General features: G+C 42.1%; 1 protein-coding gene across 2 annotated transcripts in view; it reads right to left on the bottom strand.

Moving 5' to 3' along the window:
• Nucleotides 1-8,999: 8,999 nt before the first annotated feature.
• Tox3 (TOX high mobility group box family member 3) overlaps nucleotides 9,000-18,802 on the bottom strand; it is a 99,512-nt gene continuing 89,709 nt past the window's right edge. Inside the window, exons 5-7 of one of the 2 annotated variants that reach the window (XM_021170666.1) lie at nucleotides 16,318-16,545; nucleotides 14,699-14,779; nucleotides 9,000-10,979 (exon numbers count right to left, since the gene is read on the bottom strand). In XM_021170666.1, the coding sequence (XP_021026325.1) occupies nucleotides 10,236-10,979; nucleotides 14,699-14,779; nucleotides 16,318-16,545 (1,053 nt within the window). In that variant the 3' untranslated portion in view covers nucleotides 9,000-10,235. The remainder of the gene's footprint in view (nucleotides 10,980-14,698; nucleotides 14,780-16,317; nucleotides 16,546-18,802) is intronic. The other variant, XM_021170667.2, reaches the window with a different exon arrangement.

Raw genomic sequence — 18,802 nt, forward strand, 5'->3', positions numbered from 1 at the left:
AACCCTTCACTGATTACCCTGTTCAAACTTGCTCTCATCTTGATACCCTGTATATCCCTGCTTATTTCTATTTGTAGCATTTCACTGAGGCCTCAAATATGGAATTACTGAAACGGCATGCCCTATCAGAATATAGCACTGTAAGACAGGGATCCATGCAAATATTTGCTGAGTAGATGTAAGAGTGATTGGCTCAATTGGGTAATATTATGCCTATGTGTGAGCCAATGAGATGCCAGGATAAAGGGGAAGAAGTTGGATAAATAATCTATTTCATAGAGCTTTCATGGAGGACACAATATTAAGAGGCATGAAAAGATGAGAATATTAATAGGTAATGCATTCAGAGTGGACTAATGGCGGAAGGTACAGCGTTTGAAAGAAATCCCTAAATACTAAGGTGACATCAGAGAGGACAACTGTTTCTTTTCTTAGCTGTCTCTTGGGCTGTTCATACTACAGAATGAAGTCAGGTTGGTGAAGCCGAAGGGACAGCACAGTCATAATCAAACAGTCACAATACGTAGGCCAAATGCAACAGTTCCTAGATACATATGCATATGTTTATGTGTGCTAGCAAGGGGGGAAAAAGAGTATCGGAGTGAAACCTAATTGGGCAAACCCACAAGCATCCCTGCTCACTAAGCCAGGGCTCCCTCCTCCTCAGGGGAAGCTGATTCCCGAGGTCTGTATGCGTCATCGCTGTTCTCCTTGAATCAGGAGCATTGTTGGCTCTTTTCCAAGCACAGGAAACTGGGAGACAGCTGAGAATCTCTGAAAGGCCGGAACTACAGAGTCAGGCATAAAGGTACTAAAGCCATCTGTCCCCGCCCTTCTCCTACTGAACCAGAAGGCCATGCGGAAGCACCCGCTAAAACAGGTTGTTTCCATCTCGGCTTGGAGCATTAAGCATTGGTCTCCAACATAAGAAGGGGACTTCCTCTTACCCTCTCACATCTAAGGCACAAGATTACTATCTGTTGAGGCCGGGCAGAGAAACATCCCAGGGTACTGTCATGAGGACACCCGGAGATGAACTGGAACTAGTCATGCTCTCCATGTTCTTTCATTCCTCTGCGTCAGACATCACAGAAACAAGAGCAATGTTCACACAGCTCATACACTTTGCACCCCCACAGTCCTAATAGTGAAAAATCAGAATGTTAGCCACATGTTTGCCTCCAGTTGTCAAAGCCTACCAGTCGTCCTAGGTCTCAAGCAAAGAGTTCAGCCGAAGAAGAGGGACCAAGAGGCAGCAAGGATTCTTGCGACCATCCATGTAATTTTAGAGAAAAGGGCTCAGCACTGGAGCAGTGGCTCAGTGATAAAGAAGATGCTTCTTGAGCAAACATGAAGACCCGAGTTTGGATGCCCAGCACCCATCGAGAAGGCTAAGTGTGGCTGACTGAATCAGGAGAGAGACTCTCCATGGGGAGGTGAAGATAGGAGAAGCCCTGGCTTTCAGAACAGCTAGGCCTGCCCAGTTTGTAAGCTCTAGGAGCAGAGACCTTGTCTCAAGTAGAAAAAGAAGTAAGTGAAGTGACTGAGAAAGACAATTGACGTGTACCTCTGACCCACACAAGCATAAACATCACGCTCACGTGCCTGCACGCATGCTCATACCACAAACAAATTTAAAGGGCTACCACTGAAGCCATTTGTCCCAACCCACTGCTGTCCCTTGCTTTGTTCAGGAACAAAGAGGTGTTTATAAACATAATTAAAAGGAACTTTTACTTAAAACTTAATGGGTGAGTTTTTTTCAGGGTTGTTTTGAAGCTTGCTGTGACTTGAGGAACACACCCTCACCACATTCCCCTATTAGAAGAAATAGTATCTAATAACCAAATCTTCTAAATTCATCATTTCTACCGAGAAAGATTAATGTAAGCACATGCTGATGTGACATTTGTCACAATTTGGGTCACTCTAAGTTTCCTTTGCTGGTGTGGAGGAACGGCACTCCCCAAAGAATGGCCTGCAATTTCTATGTCTTGTAAATGCTAAAATATTGCTATCCACATCTACCCATTCATGTGGGTGGCCTGATGATGCTGGCTTCTGAGCTCTCACAGGTGACTAGAAACAGAGCTTGCTACAGAACCTGAGGGGAACTGGTTTTTACCAGTTGAAGAAAGAGAGCTCAGACAAGGTTTGTAACTCTGCCAAACCTTAAGTAAGTTTGTAAACATCATCATAGAATATGCTACGATGTTTACATCGCATCTTTTATTATTAAGGACTACTGTGGAAGTATGAGCAGAGCCTACTTCTTAAAATATTTTTATATAATAGCTATGGCATTCAATTATACAATACTAATTGTGCTAACTGTACCAAACCCCAGTCTGTTTTACGACTGCTTCTCCCGCTGAGCTCGCAAACTCTACATAAACACCATCTGTATCAAACATAAAACTCTTAGCTACCCTAAGAACACAGGCTTACCAAATGTAGCTTATTAATTCTGCGGCCAGCCAGTTTCATGGCTGATGTTTGAGTTCCTACCAGCTACCTCACCCAGATGATCTTCCCATGCTGTGTGTACTCTTGTCTTCGACTTACGGGCAAGGTACCAGGGTAGCCAGGCTCATTGCAGGCACCATGACCCAGGTGCCCAGAATGTTGGCTCACATTTGCACAATTTGTTTTGCATGGAATGCATTTTGTTCTGCAGAGTTTGCTGATTTCCTGTGTTTGGGGAGAGAGGGAGGGAGGGAGGGAGAGAAGGAGAACTCAGGAAGATAAACTAGCTAACAGTTGAACTTCCTCAAAGTCCCTTTGTGGAGTGTTGGCAAGATTGCACCTCAAGACCTCAGATGAAGCTTGCTCCTTGCCATAAAAATTATTTAAAGGGGGGATGTAGCTGCTTAAAACAAAATTCTGAAAAGTTCTTGTCCAAGACAACTAGAAACTTTACTCAAGAAGCTGAACCAGAGAATAACAGCAAAATGCTTGCTTTTTTGTTGTTGTTGTTGTTTTTGTTTACTTGCTTTGTCCAACCAACGGCCAGCTGTTTTCCAGCAGTGTGGAAATGTAGACACACTCTACCAACGAACAGAAACATCTTAGCAGGAAGAAAGCCAGTTGAATCCACCAAAGACTGTTTGTACCCAGTTTCAAATGCATTGTGTTTGGATTGGGGCTTCTGACGATCTAAAAGCAAAAGTGATCATCAAACCTGAGCATATTTAAATCTTGTAATAGTTCACTGACAGAAGTCCTGGTCTTCCTGTCAATCAAGGTCTTAGGAGTTAAGCCACTTTGGGAGATGCGAAGGGTTGGAAAGACTATAGAGCGAAGGCATGGAATCGGGTTCTGCTTTGGAAATAACTGTGGTTGGACTCAGGTTCATTGGCCAGACAATGCTGATCATCATTAACAAGTTGCCAGCTAGGTGTGCCAGTGCTTGGGCACGGTTTATAAAAATGTTATTATGGAAAAAATAGTGTCTTTTCTTCCAGGTAACTGTCCCACCATTCAAAGACGGATGTCTTAATTTGGCATCCAAAAGCACACAAGAGGTCAGACTGTATGTAGGTAATTTCCTCAGATGCTGTTATTTGTCCCCAGGGGCTCCACGTGCTCAATACCAATTACAGAGGAGAGGATTAAGAACAGGCAGAAAGGGGTGAGGAGCAGCCCAGCAGGCCTGAGTAATTTGGACTAAGATCTTGTGTCAAATTTGCAAATTACCAATTAAGGCAGGTTTAGGACATGTCATCATTTCTGCTCATTGTGACAAAGGGAAAATTAAGACTCTCCCTGCATGTTAGAGGGATGTCAGCAGTGACATATAACAAGAAATGTTATCAAAATGCATCGTTCTTGGTTACAATATCCTTGGATGCAAGGCAAATGGATTGGAAAGAAAATGTAGGGCAGAAATCTGAAAATAAATCCAAGACCCAGATCTCAAAATAACTACTCTGGTATTGAGTCTAGATAAGTCACTCAAAGATCGAGCAAGTGAAAGCTCACAGAATGCTCATGGCTGGCCTTCCATGTAGGTATGTTTAGAATTCCAGTCTACTCAATCTTGGCAAGTGACCAGTTACAAGGTACTTTTAGTCCTTTATTTAAAATCAAGACAATAATAAAATTTGTTGACAAGAGTCATATATTGCATTTGACAAGTAGTTGGATCGAATTCCTCATACCCAGCAAAGGCATGTATTTCTCAGAGACGGAGTGAAAACTCCTAAAGGGTAATGCAGGATGCCTGCTGCCAGGGACACATACTCCTTCTACCCTTCCACATTAAGCAGATCAATTCCCTGGGCTCCCTAAATCATGCATAACAATGCACATCCACTTGAAGGTCACTCTATACCATCTTCCTTAAAACTTCCTCTTCCTTATATATGTGAAGCAATATAGAATCCACCTTGCCATTGGCTGGGCACCTAGTGTCCTGATACTTGAACACAAGTCAAAGCCACTTGCCAGAATACAAAATAATGACAGAAAGACAGGATGGTAGCGAAAACAATCAGACTGGAAAGTATTCACACCAAAATAAAGTGCCATGTGGCACTGTGCCCCGTTGAGAACATGGGTTAGGTGGCGCTTTGCTCTGGCTTGCTGCTTGCCTAGCCATGGGGAAAACATGGATTAATTACTCTGTTTAGTGTTGTGATGGATTTCTGTCACCCATCTACACCCACAAGCATCCATTACACATCCTACACACGAATACATAAACACACATACAAATGCCATGGATATTCAAGTACTTGAAATCGAGTAGAATTAACAGGACACTAGAGTGAATTTCCATTGTCATTTTGTGCCTCTGCCTCTTGGGAATAATTAGGGGAAGAAGCCTCAGTTCCTTTCCGTGCCTCAGTTTCTTCATCTATTACGTATTAACTCTAACCTCCCCCCCACCGCCATTCCTGGCTGAGATATGGAAGAAGTCATTCATGGTAAACTGCTTTGCAAAGTACAGCATGCTATACAAGTGCTAGGGATAATGAGGCATTTCACAAAAGAGCATCATCATTCGTTTGCTGTGAGGTGTGGGTCCACACGCCAGCCTGTCTGTAAAGGTTCTTCTTTGAAATTAAATTGAGACTATAACCAGCACCCCCTGCAAACCCCTGGTGCTGCCTGAGGTTTGACTCAGCAACAAAGCCAAGGCTTCTTTTCATCCTCTGTCCTGTTGGAGTTCAAGCTCTGAGAGGAACATTTTACCAGCAGTGAAAATAGCCTTTTATTTTATTTTATTTTATTTTATTTTTATTTTTACAGCAGACTTGAAAACTGATCTCTCTTGATGCTAACATAAGGATAAGGTTAGTCTACTGTGACCACCAAGAAAAAGGAAAAGGCCTTGATTTGGCTTCTTTTCATGGTGGGAACATGGAACAATGTGGAAACCCAAAAATTGGAGAACATTCTCAAATGGGGATTTCTTTTTCTTTCAGGTTTACATGTCAACAGGGTCATGCCCTTTTTGTACTCAGCCCTGCCTTTCTCACATGAACACCTTCAGAACTCAAGTTAAACAACTCCTCAGCAGATCATCTACAAACCCCCTTTCCTGGCCTTGCCCCTGCTCACCTCTGTGTGAACAATGCATGCCCACATCTGTTAGCTCCTCTACTGGTGCCACCCAGTGCCCATATTGCCAACCTGACTCTTTTCTCCAGCCCTCCCTTGGGCTGGAGATATCTCCTCTTCTAGGTCAAGACTTCCATGTTGGCTTCTGACAACCTCCCAACTCCTAAGGCCACTCCTAAACATCTGTAATTCCAGGCAGCTTTCTCTATTACCCCTAGCCAATTGCAATCTCTCCCTTTCCTAATGAGAATTTTCATTTGCTCAGATTAAAAAGGAAATCGCACACATTTGTTTTATGTCTCCTGTTGGCACACCTCATCATTCTGGGTGGTGGTACCTTCCCATCCCCAAGGGAAAAAAATGAAACTCCGGTGAAGGATGGCCTGTTATGATTTTTTAAAATCTTTATTAGGAAAAATTTCAAACATCTACCAAGTAAACAGAAGGTGCTATTTATCTCTGCCTTTCCTTTGGGACCCATCACAGGGTTCTGCATGCTGCAGAAGTAAATTTAAGTAATTAGGGCCTAAGGCAAAGGGAGCTGTCTGCCTGCATATCTGTTTCCACATCTCCCAGGTGGCTTAGCGTTTCCTCAATAACATACACAAGCAAACACCTGTAGGCTCTTGCAGTCTACACAGATGAAACTCGGCCACCAGCTTTAGCATTCAGGGGACATGTGTATCCTTGAGGGTAAGTTTGAAGGATATAGAGAAAAAATTATGGGGTTATGACTATTTTCTAAGAAAATTCAAGTCTGGTTGAGTAGTACTTGTGTAGTAGCCTTTGAGGGACAACCTATTCTGTCTCAGAAGTGTAGGGTTGTTCACTACATATTACCGATGACAAGAAGTCACTTTTCAGCTATATTTAGTAACTCCCGCAACCTCAGATTCTTATGTCTATTATTTTAGAATAATATTCTTTTAAACTTGAGCCTACTTACCCATTAACTTTAATGTTTTCATTCTCCCTACATGTGTGTGTGTGTGTGTGTGTGTGTGTGTGTGTGTGTAGCAATGAAATCCTTAAAGTGAACAAGAATTCCAGAGTGATGGGTTACACATCCATGCTGTGTCATACGCAATTAACTCAAATGGACTGTACAGTCCATTATTCTGTTAGTGCATGGAAGATCAATAAATATGGGGAAAAAATCCACCCTAGCTCTCTACTTTCCCATCCGTTTCTACTAGGGCTGAGCCGGATCATGCTACTGTGATGTGTATGCCACAGCTAAGGCAGGCAGGTGGTGCATAGACACCATTCAAACTTGGCCTATTCAGTCCCGGCTCCTCTAATGCTCCATTCATGCATAGCAAAACACCATCTGGTCCTATTTTGCCTCCAGCAATCACAGCTGACCAAAAACGATAATAACAGCTGTTGCAAAACAAAAGCCAAACAAAGAGGGTGGGTGAGGGGGAGGAAAGGTTAGATTGAAGTCCAGAGCTGAAAATGCTCTGTGAAGTGAGAGCGGGGAAGAGACCATTCAGACGTCTGGAGCCCGCTGAGTGGACAGCGGAGGACTCCTACTTAAACTTGAGATATTAATCCATCTGTCTTGAAAGCCTTCAGACTGCTGTCAGGTGGTAATATATTGCAGAAATTATGCTCATGAAGGCATTTAAGTTTCTGTTCTTTGAGTCAGGAACTAATGACCCCGTGTCAGCTGAAAATGAAAAAGTCCTTATGCTCTTTCATCAGACGGCTATACAGGTGAACACAGAAAGGTTAGCTGGAATAATAAAATAATGTCCCCACAGCAGGGGAGAGACTAGGTGTGTGTGATGGAGACGGGGTGTGAGGAGAGAAAGTGTCTCAATGTCTGTGGAACAATTTAAGGGTATACTCCATCAGTTACCGTGTTTCTCCCACAAGTTTTCTTTACCCAGACTTATATCTGACCTCCTAGAGAATGAGTACTGAAAACCTTACTTCAATTCAGAGATAGAAACCACTCACTCATATAAATGGTGAATCTTGATTAAAACAACTTGGTAACAAGAGTGGGGTACTCATTACAGAATTCAAATCTTTTATTGTTTTAAATATACGGCTTTGCCTGGTGATTAATTTTTCTAATTGTAGAAATTATCTTATTCTTCCCCTGGAATTGACCAGAAGTAGCTTTATATAATTTGATAAAATGTGATAAAAATCTAAGATTAAAAAAAGGAAACAGCCCTCCTGTAATGGCTACAGCAACAGCAGCCTGTAACTGCAAACAGTTGCAAACAGACTTCACTTGCAATTAAGTCTCATCACTAGTGACATTTTTTCCCCAGCAATACTTCATGGGTTTTCAAAATGACAATTACAGAACTAAGACACAATTACTGTCACATGTAGTTTAGCAATTAATGTTGAAGACATTTGTCTAAAGGTCCCACAACAGAATATCAAATGGTTCTTATTGCTATGTAATGCTGGTTTCTATTCACAAAGACCCTTTGAGCGCTGGCTTCGCTCCTGATGGGTCTGCTGCAGGCAGATCACTGCTTTGGGGAGCACAATTGGCCCCTTGTAGATGTGGTTAGGCATCTTTCTAAGACTGTTTGAACACTGATACCTGTCAACTAATACATCTTATGAAAAGCTTCAGTTTAGACATAAATTTCTCTACAGCAAGAAACCTATAAATTTATAATTAGAATCCCTCGCTGTTCAATATTTGTACATAATACAGAGTATGAGAGGATTATGAAATATTGAAAGCAAAATTCATTATTCATAACCCACAACATACAGTAAATATTCTTTGAAGTATGACAACTTTGAGGAATCCATATTCCATTATTTTTGGACGTCCTGCACACAGTAGCAATGGACGCTGCCATGCTCGCCGCCTTCTTTTCAGATTAGGATTCTGGTCAGGCTTGACGCTTGCTGTTTTTAATTTTCATTTTATCATAAGCAGTTTAAGACTGTTGCCAGTGGTAATTTGCAATTTTTATCAAGACCTCTTCATTACAGCTTCTGACAGGACAGATGCTGTAATTAATCATGCAAGACAACTGGGGATCATGGTCATGCAGCTCTCAAAGAGAAGCCACCACAGAGCAGACAAGAAGGGGGGGAAATGGGCACCGAAATTCTGATTTGGGCCTCAAAATCAGGGTTCACCATTTATTTTAATAGCTGAACAGAAAACAACTGCTTTTAGCTTTACATAAGTATATCTGTAGCTTATCTGTATTTTATTTGTAAATTATCTGTATCAAATTTATATCTTAACAAAAAGGTAATTACAAAAAAATTTTCCCATCTTTTTTTTTTTTTTCTGGGCCCAGGGATTTGGCTGTAGAATCCAAATTCTTGGTCATGAAAACTGTGCTTCCAGATGAAAATGGAGGACACTGCTCGGGCCAGGCAGGGCTGGTCAAGTGTCATGTTCCCCAACTTAACGTAGTCAAGGGACCAAAAATAAAATTTGACATTCCATTTTATTTGAAAAGTGAACAGTGTCCTTGCGGTTGCATCAAAATACAGTCCACAGATTTTACTGAAATGTGTTTATTCTATAGCAAGATAAAAGCATTTTTGTTTTAGTTAAGCAAAATACAAACAACGTAATTGCTGCTATCATAACTCATAAAAAAAGTATAAAACCGCGTAAAAACACAATAAGCAAGGTAGCAATGAATGGTTCATGTCACCAGTGTTTACGTTAAAGCCTCGTTTAGGAAAACTTTACAACACATGATATGAAAACTTACAACTTGGAAAGAAAATATTTACATTGACTATCAGATGTAGTGTGCCTTTTAAATATTCAATATTCTACCGGTATTACATCATAATAAAAACTCTTGCTTTTTCTTTTTTTTAAATCTTAACTTTTGTAATAACTGTTTTCATTTAAGTGCATTTCCCTTTTAAAAATACAGTGTTTTTATTTTCCCAAACTCGTCACTCAAAACACGTAATATAGTATTCACATTTCTTCTAATTGGAATAAACATAATGGGCTAACTGTGGCCATAGATATTGTCACAACATATACCGTGGTTTGATTCGGAGAAGTCATGGATACAAAGTAGAAGTAAGTAAATCAATAATTGAATCTAATCACTTGCAATTTTTTTTTTTCTGGAGAGATTTAGAAAAAAAATAAGAGCTTTGGCAAAAGTCTGTGATTTACATTATTTTTTTTTCATGACACAAAAATGCCATCAACTATTCACATCATACAAATGTTTGTATGAAACTGGATCTTCATATTTCAGGTAGTTACAACTGTGCTTTGTACTTAGTTATTTATTTTAGGGTTTCAGAAGTTCAAATAGCCTGGAAGTGTGGTTCACTCACTTCTGGAGAAATAAGGCCATCTTTTTTTTTTTTCTATGACTCGGAAAGGCCAGTTTACAGTCATCAGCATGTCCCAGGATTCATTAAAAGGGTTGATTCACATATTGTAGGTTTAGCCTGAATAAATAAAAAAGGCAGCACATGACAGAGCGCAGCTTCCTTGTTTCAAAACAAAGTGATGTATAGTCGGCTAAAAGATGCTTCCCAGCTACACTGCAGTTCTTATTGCCTATCTAATAGACACTTGAGAGGATCTCTTGATCTGTTACACATTCTTGCATAACCAGAGTCAACTTGCAAGTTCCAGTCCATGCGCCTTCCCTCCTACGCCTCACTCAGATCCGTGTGCCTCTTGCACCTTAGAAAATACTGACCTGCGGTAACACTTGAGTCTGAGTCTGCGACTGGATTTGAGGCTGGTGCTGCTGAGAGGCTGGCTGGGGGCTGCCAATGGCGGGGATGGGGGACGTGATCTGTGAGGTGACAGGCGAGTGCTGCCGGGGAGAAGGCTGAGACTGGTGCTGCATGTGCTGCAGTTGCTGCAGTTGGAGGTGCTGCTGCAGCTGCTGCTGCAGCTGCTGTTGGCTGAGCTGCTGCTGGAGATGCTGCTGTTGCTGCTGCTGCAGGTGCTGTTGCATGTGATGCTGAAAATGCTGCTGCTGCATCTGCTGCTGGATCTGCTGATGCATTTGGTGCTGCTGTAACTGCTGCTGCTGCATCTGCTGCATCTGCTGCTGCTGCTGCTGTTGCTGCTGCAGCTGCATCTGATGCTGCTGGGTTTGCACCGAAGGGCTCACCTGGGTGGAGGTTGCTGAACCAACCATGGTCGTCCCCATGGAACTTATCAGTGGAGCCCCAATGTTCGAGGGCATGTTGGCTGCAATGGTGACTGATGTGACGATCTGGCTCATGGGTAGTCTCATGGTTAAGGGTTTGGGGGCAATCGACCTAGGGAGTGACTGCGGAAGAGTCTGAGGTGAGGCTGGGACTGTCCCATGTTGAGACAGTGATGTGTTCAGGAGGAGGGAGGATGTCAGGTTGGTTGATGCCAGAGTCTGCTGGACAGAACGGATGGTCTGGGCTTCTGCAGATTCAGCAGCAGCCTGCACGTAGAGGGATAAAATTCCAGAATGTTACAGTCTATAAACTATAAAATGACTCAAAAACTATCCACCGACATTCATGCTTCCCCATCTCCAAGGCCTTTGCCATAGGACTGTCGAAACACTTCCTGAAGGTGGAGTCAAATCTGCTCTACTCCATTGGGGGTCTGGTGGGTGAGAAGCCTTTGCTTGGTCCTTGCGATGAGATGACAGTCAAGCTGTCCCAGCTCCATGCTGATGCCCTCTGGGATGGTATACCACCCTTCCACTCACTCTCACTATCTAGAGCCATCACAGAAAGATAGAGCCAGGGTCCTGCCTCACTTAGCAGCCAGCCCACTTACCACCCTTCCACTCACTCTTGCTATCTAGAGTCATCACAGAAAGATAGAGCCAGGGCCCTGCCTCACTCAGCAGCCAGCCCACTGTCCGAATCCCACTGCAATGTGGGACTCCTCAATCAGACAGTAGAGCAGGGCTCCATCTGAAGGGCCAGCCAGCGACCTGCCTCTCTGTGATCAAGCTTCTCTCTGTATGTCTCTGGAGTTTGTGATTGGTTGTTACACAGCATTAACTGGGATCAAACATCACTCACATACATTGTAAAACAACAATTCTTCACTCTAACCACTCCAACCTCCCTTGTGAAGCAACACATACTGAGAGACGGTGGTTTACAGCTCTATCTATGCACATCTCCAGATCTTTGAGCATGTCTATTCATTTATCTCTTCTCTTCTGTTACATGGCAGGATGTGGTACTGAGTTTGTAGAGAAGCTACGATATGAAGATTCATTCAGGCACTGTGCATTCAGATCTGTCTCTGGTTCTTGGGGAGTACTTTGGAATTAACAAGTGATGCCACCAGAAACCTGAACCACTAGAAAATGTCAAAACTTCATTTGCCTAACTACCTCAGTGACCACTCAAATAGAAGAAAACTAACTACATTCTTCAAAGACACCAAAATGGAAGCAACTCAGGACTTCAGAAGTCTCGGGTTTAACAACCATTTTCAAGGCCCCTAGACTTTATTAATGAAGTCACAGATGAAGAGAGAATTAAAACATCATACAATGCGATAACTCGTTAAACAGTATTGATAGATCTATTCCATTCTGTCCCCAAACACAAGTCTGCAAAATAATAATAATAATAATAATAATTTCTTTTACACATGCAAATGTGGTTGGAATGTTTCACCTTAATGAAACTTTCACCCTTTATTTTTCATAAAAGCATTTTTCCCACTTTGTTGACTTGACTGTTTTTGGTGGTGCTGGTAGAACCCAGGGTTCTCTGCATGCTAGACAAGCACAACTACCACTGAGCTATCTTCCCATCCTTCAGGGTTCTTTTTTGTCAGCAAAAAAGTAGGGGTCAGCAAAGAAGACCATAGCTCAATCAAGTATCTTGAGTTGAGACATCTTTAGTGATTTTAAATATTCACTTCTGCATTTTTGTGACTCGAATTTATACAATTCTGCTACTGAAGGGAACTTGAAAATGACCTCATATAGAGTCACCCAGTGTTGCTGGTGGCTCTGGTCACACACACCTTTGTTAAGCACCACTCTTGTAGGGCAGCACTCTCTTGTATAAAAATCCAATGTGTCTGGATGTTACTGTGGGGTCCTATTCTAAAGACTTATGGTAGACAATGCTATAAGTGTGCAAAATTATGCTTGGAAATTGTTAGAAGACTCATAAAATAGAATATAACTTCATGTACTCTTTTTAAAAAATTACCAGGTTAGTTTTAAGGAAGAAACTATAATGAAAACTGTTGGCACTGGCCAATAGTACCTGAGGGCTTTAAGGTGGCATTTCACAGGTAAATGAAGCTGGGTTGGTGACTGTAGAGGTACCTACCAGATTTACTCACTGAAAATCTAATTGTAAACCTCTGTTAACTTCTCTGGGGATTTAAATTCAGAGGACAGTAGAGTTACAGCTTTGGGTGGGAGTTCTGGGCTCTGCACACAGAGACACACATTATCTGAAGTATGATTCAAATCTATGGCTCTTCTCTTTCACTGTGGCCCTCACAGTTGAAGACTAAGATCTTCTGCCTCCAAAGTCCCATTGACCAGATTCTTCATTTACATGCCTCCTTATCATGAAGACAAGTTTAGGAATTTTCAATTGATCATCTTTTTAACTTGTGGACTACCATGCAGAGCCGTTATTCAGAAGAGTGGAAAGTAGCCACTCTGTACCATTGGATCCTGACTCCTGTGAATTCTGGGTCCTGGCTGAAATTCTTCTGAACTTGTGCCTCAACCATGACTGTAGTCTCTCCCAACTATCTACAAAGAAATCCAAGTGCATATTTGGAAATAGTTTGGGATCCTGACTCCAGTCACAATATTTTAAATTATCCATTCTAAGTCAAGCACAGACTGGAAGGTCTTAGTTGTGGCTGTTATTTCCCTTTGAGATAGTGGCACTTGGTTTAAATTCATATGTGGTCAACTGCTGACACCGTCACACACAGAGGTTACCTACATTTGCCTCTGGGAAAACCAAAGGCAAACTGGTCCACCTGAGAAGCATATACTGCAACTCTACCTACTGTTGCCAACCTATTAATCAACTACACGTCTAGGTGGTTTACCCATAGTCCACACAACCTGCTTTCCATCCACTGCCCAACTGAGTCCAGACTTGATGTATTTTCCAGTACGCATCTTCCAGAATTTCAGAAGAAAGGTTTTGCTATTGACCTGATAAATGTTATTTCTCTCTAATAAGGTGGGAAGTATTCTGACAACTGTCAAGGCCAGGCGGCCCTCTGTTGATCTGATGCAGTACAGCTGCCTGTGGTGTCTCATCGTACAAAGAAGAAACAACTCAGGTGCAAGAGAAGAAAGAGAGAAAGGCCTTTCAATGCGACTTTGAGGCCTTATGTACTTGAGATAATGACGATAAAATAGAATCGACTTCCCAGAAAAGATGAGTCTGGGACAAAAAGCTGCTTGACCAAGCCATTCACCCCAAAGCCAGTACAAATGCCAGAAAACAAAACTCCTCAGTAACTAAATGGTACAATAACAGTGTAAGACTGTATGTCTGGTGGTGGAACTCAGGGGTAGAGTATTGGCTTAGTATGTGTGAGGCTTTGGTTTAATCCCTAGGACTGCTGGTAGACAGTCAGTCAGTCAGACAGACAGACAGGGAGAGAGGGAACACATTTCTTTTGGATTGATGTTGTAATGATCTAGAGCAGTGCTACTAAGATATTAATGCCTTCTAGAACACATCACCACTGTACATTCTATGTATAATGCATATATACTTTGTGTCTTAGTACTTGGAACATGATTTCATTTTAAATAATCATGAGGCTTATTTATTTATATGATGAGGAACAACTGGACAAAAATGCACCACTGTCGATTACAATAATGTAACTACCAGAGAACTTATGGTATGTTCAAAAATTCCTGACCCGCACACCTCCAGTTTCAAACTGAGGACATTAACCCAGATCCAACTTCTCACCGAGGGACAGAACAACAGGCTACTTGAAATGTATCTATATGGCTATAAACACAGAGAGAACAGCAAGTTCGTTAGCAGTGATTCAGCCTCAGCAGCTGCCAGGAGCCCCTAGTGTTCACACTGTCAGGTAGGTAGTGTCTAACGGAAAGCTCTCGGAGAGACACACTAGAGCTTCCCATGCACAAGGACCGTGCCCACACTTCAGCAGGCTTACCTTGGAAACGAGGCTAGCCCGGTAGGCAGCCAGGGCCTTCAAGTATTCTTTCTTGGCAGCTTCTGTTTTCCTTTTATATACCTATTAAAATAAGACCACAATTAGCACCACCCTCGGGCTATAAATTCTTAGCTATAAACCTGCTGCACAAATTAGGTCACATAAACAGAGCTCACCTAAAAAGCTCATCTCCCAGCTTTGATTTTCAAGGGCTACACACACACACACACACACACACACACACACACACACACAAAGGGAGAATGATCTCAGGTTGTCACCGAAGGCCTCTTGCTAGACAGCCAGCAAGCACTGAGTACCAGCTGTCTGCAAATGGCTTAAATTCTAATAAGGACAAGGTTTCTCCATCAGTGTCAACTTTCCCTTACATGTCCTCCTACCCTACACCAAAGCAGAGCTCTGAAGTCAAACTACAGGGGCTGAAGAGATGATGGCTCAGCGGGTAAAGGTGTTGGCTACTGTTCCTGAGTACCAGAGCCCAATCTCTGGATCCCACAACAAACACATAATTTTTTTTTAAACTCGACAAAAGAGAAAAGATAGAAGCCTCTCAATCTCGGGCTTCTCTTGGAGGAAAAGGAGAAGCAGAAATCATAAATAATAAAAGACTGGAGAGTGCCATACTGAGATCAAGGGCTTACATAAGGACTGGTGCATTACATAGGATCTGGCCTCCATTTTTCTTAAAGAGTCTAATGGCTGGCTGTTAGAACAAAGTAAACCTCTCCCTCTTCAGAATCTGTTAAGTCTGTGGCAGTACTTTCCTAGCTCCTTAGAGTTCCATTTGGGAACAGAAGTCAGTGTCGGGTGTATGGTAATAAGCTTCGTGGAAAGCCAACAGGCACATTCAATAGTTGCACCATTCCATTGAACAAACCGAGGGACTGAGTTCATGATGTGCATTCTGCATGCCCCCCTTCTGAAGCCACCATTCTGTTTCATCATGGATAGGGGTCTGTTCTCCCATAGATATATAAAACTCCCGTTGAAGGTAATTGGAGTTTTATGCAAGCAGGGAGAACCAACCCCAAAGGACCCCCACTCTTCTCTTCATTTGTGCTGAGGAGTTGAAGAGGGAGCAGGCCCCTGAGGAAGTATCTCCCACCAGCATGGCGAATCTCTGAATACCTCTCACACTACCTAGCTTTCAAATGAACTTGGAATAAAATTTCAAATGCCCAGTGACAATAATGAGACACGCAGAGGCAGCTTCAAAGTTTGGAAACGCACCAGGATAGCGCAAGAGTTCAGAAAGATGATCAATGGAAAAGCAAGCAGGACGGACCTAATCCCTTTGTAGGGTCCTTTCTGAACAAAGGGTGAAAATTCCACATTATTTAAAATGAAAAGATTATCATCAAAAGTTTATGCTTGCAGGCTGCTGGCCGGATTTCTCCCAAGTCTCCTGTGAATGGATTCGGAACATGTACCCTTGAGTTGACTAAAAAATCGATACAAGTAGAGTTGTTTGGATTTACTCGTGTGTGTGCGTGTTAATTCCATAGCTTAGACGGGATTTCTTAAGAAGCAATCATAGTAGAGGTAAGGAATATTCTGGTAGCTTTTTAAATGACGCCCATGGCAGAGGCTTGTCCTACCTGCTTTTGCTCCTCCCCAAGGCTGTCCCACATCGACGCCACGATTTTCGAGACCTCTCCGAAGGTCGCGTTGGGGTTCTGACCCTTAATTGCAGCCTGTGTATCTCTGAAAAACAGGGCATATGCTGACACTGGCTTCTGAGGCTCGTTGGGATCTTTCTTTTTCTTTTTCTTTGGAGTCTTGGGCTTCTTGCCAGAATCCGGGGCTGTTCTTTTCTCTCCAATGGCCTGCAAAGCAGGAAGAAAATTCACTGCCTAGAATGAACTTGCAGAAAATGCAGCAAGACCTACCCCAAGCCACAGTTGCTCTTTGAAGGTTTTTGTTCAGCATCGTCAACAGATGAATTAGCAGCAAAAGCGGGGGAGGGGCTCGCTTGCTCAGAGTTAACTGGACAGCAGAGATTAGCATTTAGAACACTGATTAATGAGACCAGGAAGTAGCTTCAATATATTCGCAACATATGCTTTCCATGGCAATTATGAGTAATGAAAGCCTGAACACTCTGTACCAGGCCACGCTATCTATGCTACACACACACACACACACACACACACACACACACACACACACACACACTACACACACGAGAGCAAGACAGTTCACAGTGAGGTGGTTTAGGAGGAAAACCTAATAACATTTTGGATGTAGATCATATTAGCATATTTTAAACAAGGCCCCCTGCCATAGCTACATGCCATCTGTATGACTGGTCAGAATTGATTTTTGTGTGGCTGATTTTTTTTCCTCTTTTACAAGAAGGTTGCTGTGCTAATGAGCCTCTGGAAGTGCAAATAGAAATTAGCTGTAATCACTACACTTGCACAATAAAGGAAAGGTCATCTTTATTTTCTAAAATAATAACTTTCTAAAGGACACGATAACGAGAAATATAAAAATGTCAAAACCACTTTAACTAGAGATAGAAAAGAAATGAATACTCATCGTAACATTAATAGCCTGTAAAAGAACACAAGTTGCTACTTAAAACCACCAAGACTAACAGGAAAGCTAAGAGAAAGCTATTCATTATACAAGGTAAGTAACCCTGAATGCACAGCACTGCACAGAGACAGGTTCAAAGTGCAGACTCTCCAGTCATACATATGTAATAGGTAGAGATCCAAATCTATACACAGCCAAGCTTCCTATTCACGTGCTGCCGTTGCCTGCTATTTATTAACTGGTTTATTTTTATTTTATATGTATGCGTATTTTGCCTGCATGTATGTTTTTACACCACATGTATGCACTGCACATGGAACTCAGAAGAGTGCATTGGATCCTCTGGAACTGAAGTTACAGAAGATTATGAGCAGCCATGTGGGTGCTGGGAACCAAACCTCAGTCCTCTGCAAGACCAGCAAGTGCTCCTGACAGGTCTTCTCTATAGACTTCATCTCCTGAGCGTTACTGGCGATATCATAGAAATACCCATACAAGAGGGAAGGCAAATGACTCACCACCTCTGCATTCTCTGACCTAGGTTACAGTGCAAGTACATTGAAGATTTTTTTTCTGGTCTGTGGTTATCTTTATCAAGAATCCCCCAGTGTTTGAGAACATATCGCTTTAAAAGCCAGATTTGGACCTGATGAACAATTATTGATTCAAATTTGGATCAATTTGGATTTTTATGAACCTGAACCTTAATTCAAATATTACTGGAGTTTTAAAACTTTCTAAATGGGCAGAAATTCGAATTTAATTCAATTGCTAAAAATTCTTAGGGAGGAACACCCTTTCCTGGAGAACACTACATACTTCAATCTTTGACAAGCACTGGATGCCTTCGAGTTTGTACTGTTTGGAGTGGCAGCCACATCTACAAAGCATACAAATGGACTTCCCTTCCCTTCCTTCTCAAAGACCAGACTTTAGAACTCACATAGTTAATTTGGTAATTCTGTAGACCGCATAGCCTTCTGTTTTCCCCATTTTTCAGAGAAAGCATGACTTTTTAAATTCTACCCAATGCCTGGAACCTGGGTGGGGAAGCAGACCCCTCTCGGGAAGATACCTAACAGAAGCCAGGTTTTCTTTCTAAAGCTATAGTCATGTGTTCCCAAGTTCTGAGGCCTCTCTTGGCAAAAGGCAATTTGTCCCGATCAAAATTATTTTTTAAGACTTAACTAGAAATGAAGAGTCCCACAGTTTCAACAGATCAGAATACATTCTCTAAAACAAACAAAACAACTACAACATGTTTTCTAGCTGACTCCAAAGTGTTGAGAATTCGAGAAAAGTTCCTTTGCTGAAAGGAGGTATATAAAGATCATTTTAATCTTCCTTTATCAGATAATTGGCTCTAAAGGTAACAAATTGGTCTTCACATAAACTTAAACCCTCTGTTAAAATGGAATAACGCAGCGTGGGGTCATCTGGACAGTTTCTGTCTGACAGGGGACCTGAGTGCATGAAAGTTGAGGGAAGGATTGCAGCTGGATATAAAAAGGTATAGTTGGCTAAGCAGACACAGCCTGCACA

The sequence above is a fragment of the Mus caroli genome, chromosome 8 (assembly GCF_900094665.2).
Source record: "Mus caroli chromosome 8, CAROLI_EIJ_v1.1, whole genome shotgun sequence".
NCBI classification, from domain to species: domain Eukaryota; kingdom Metazoa; phylum Chordata; class Mammalia; order Rodentia; family Muridae; genus Mus; species Mus caroli.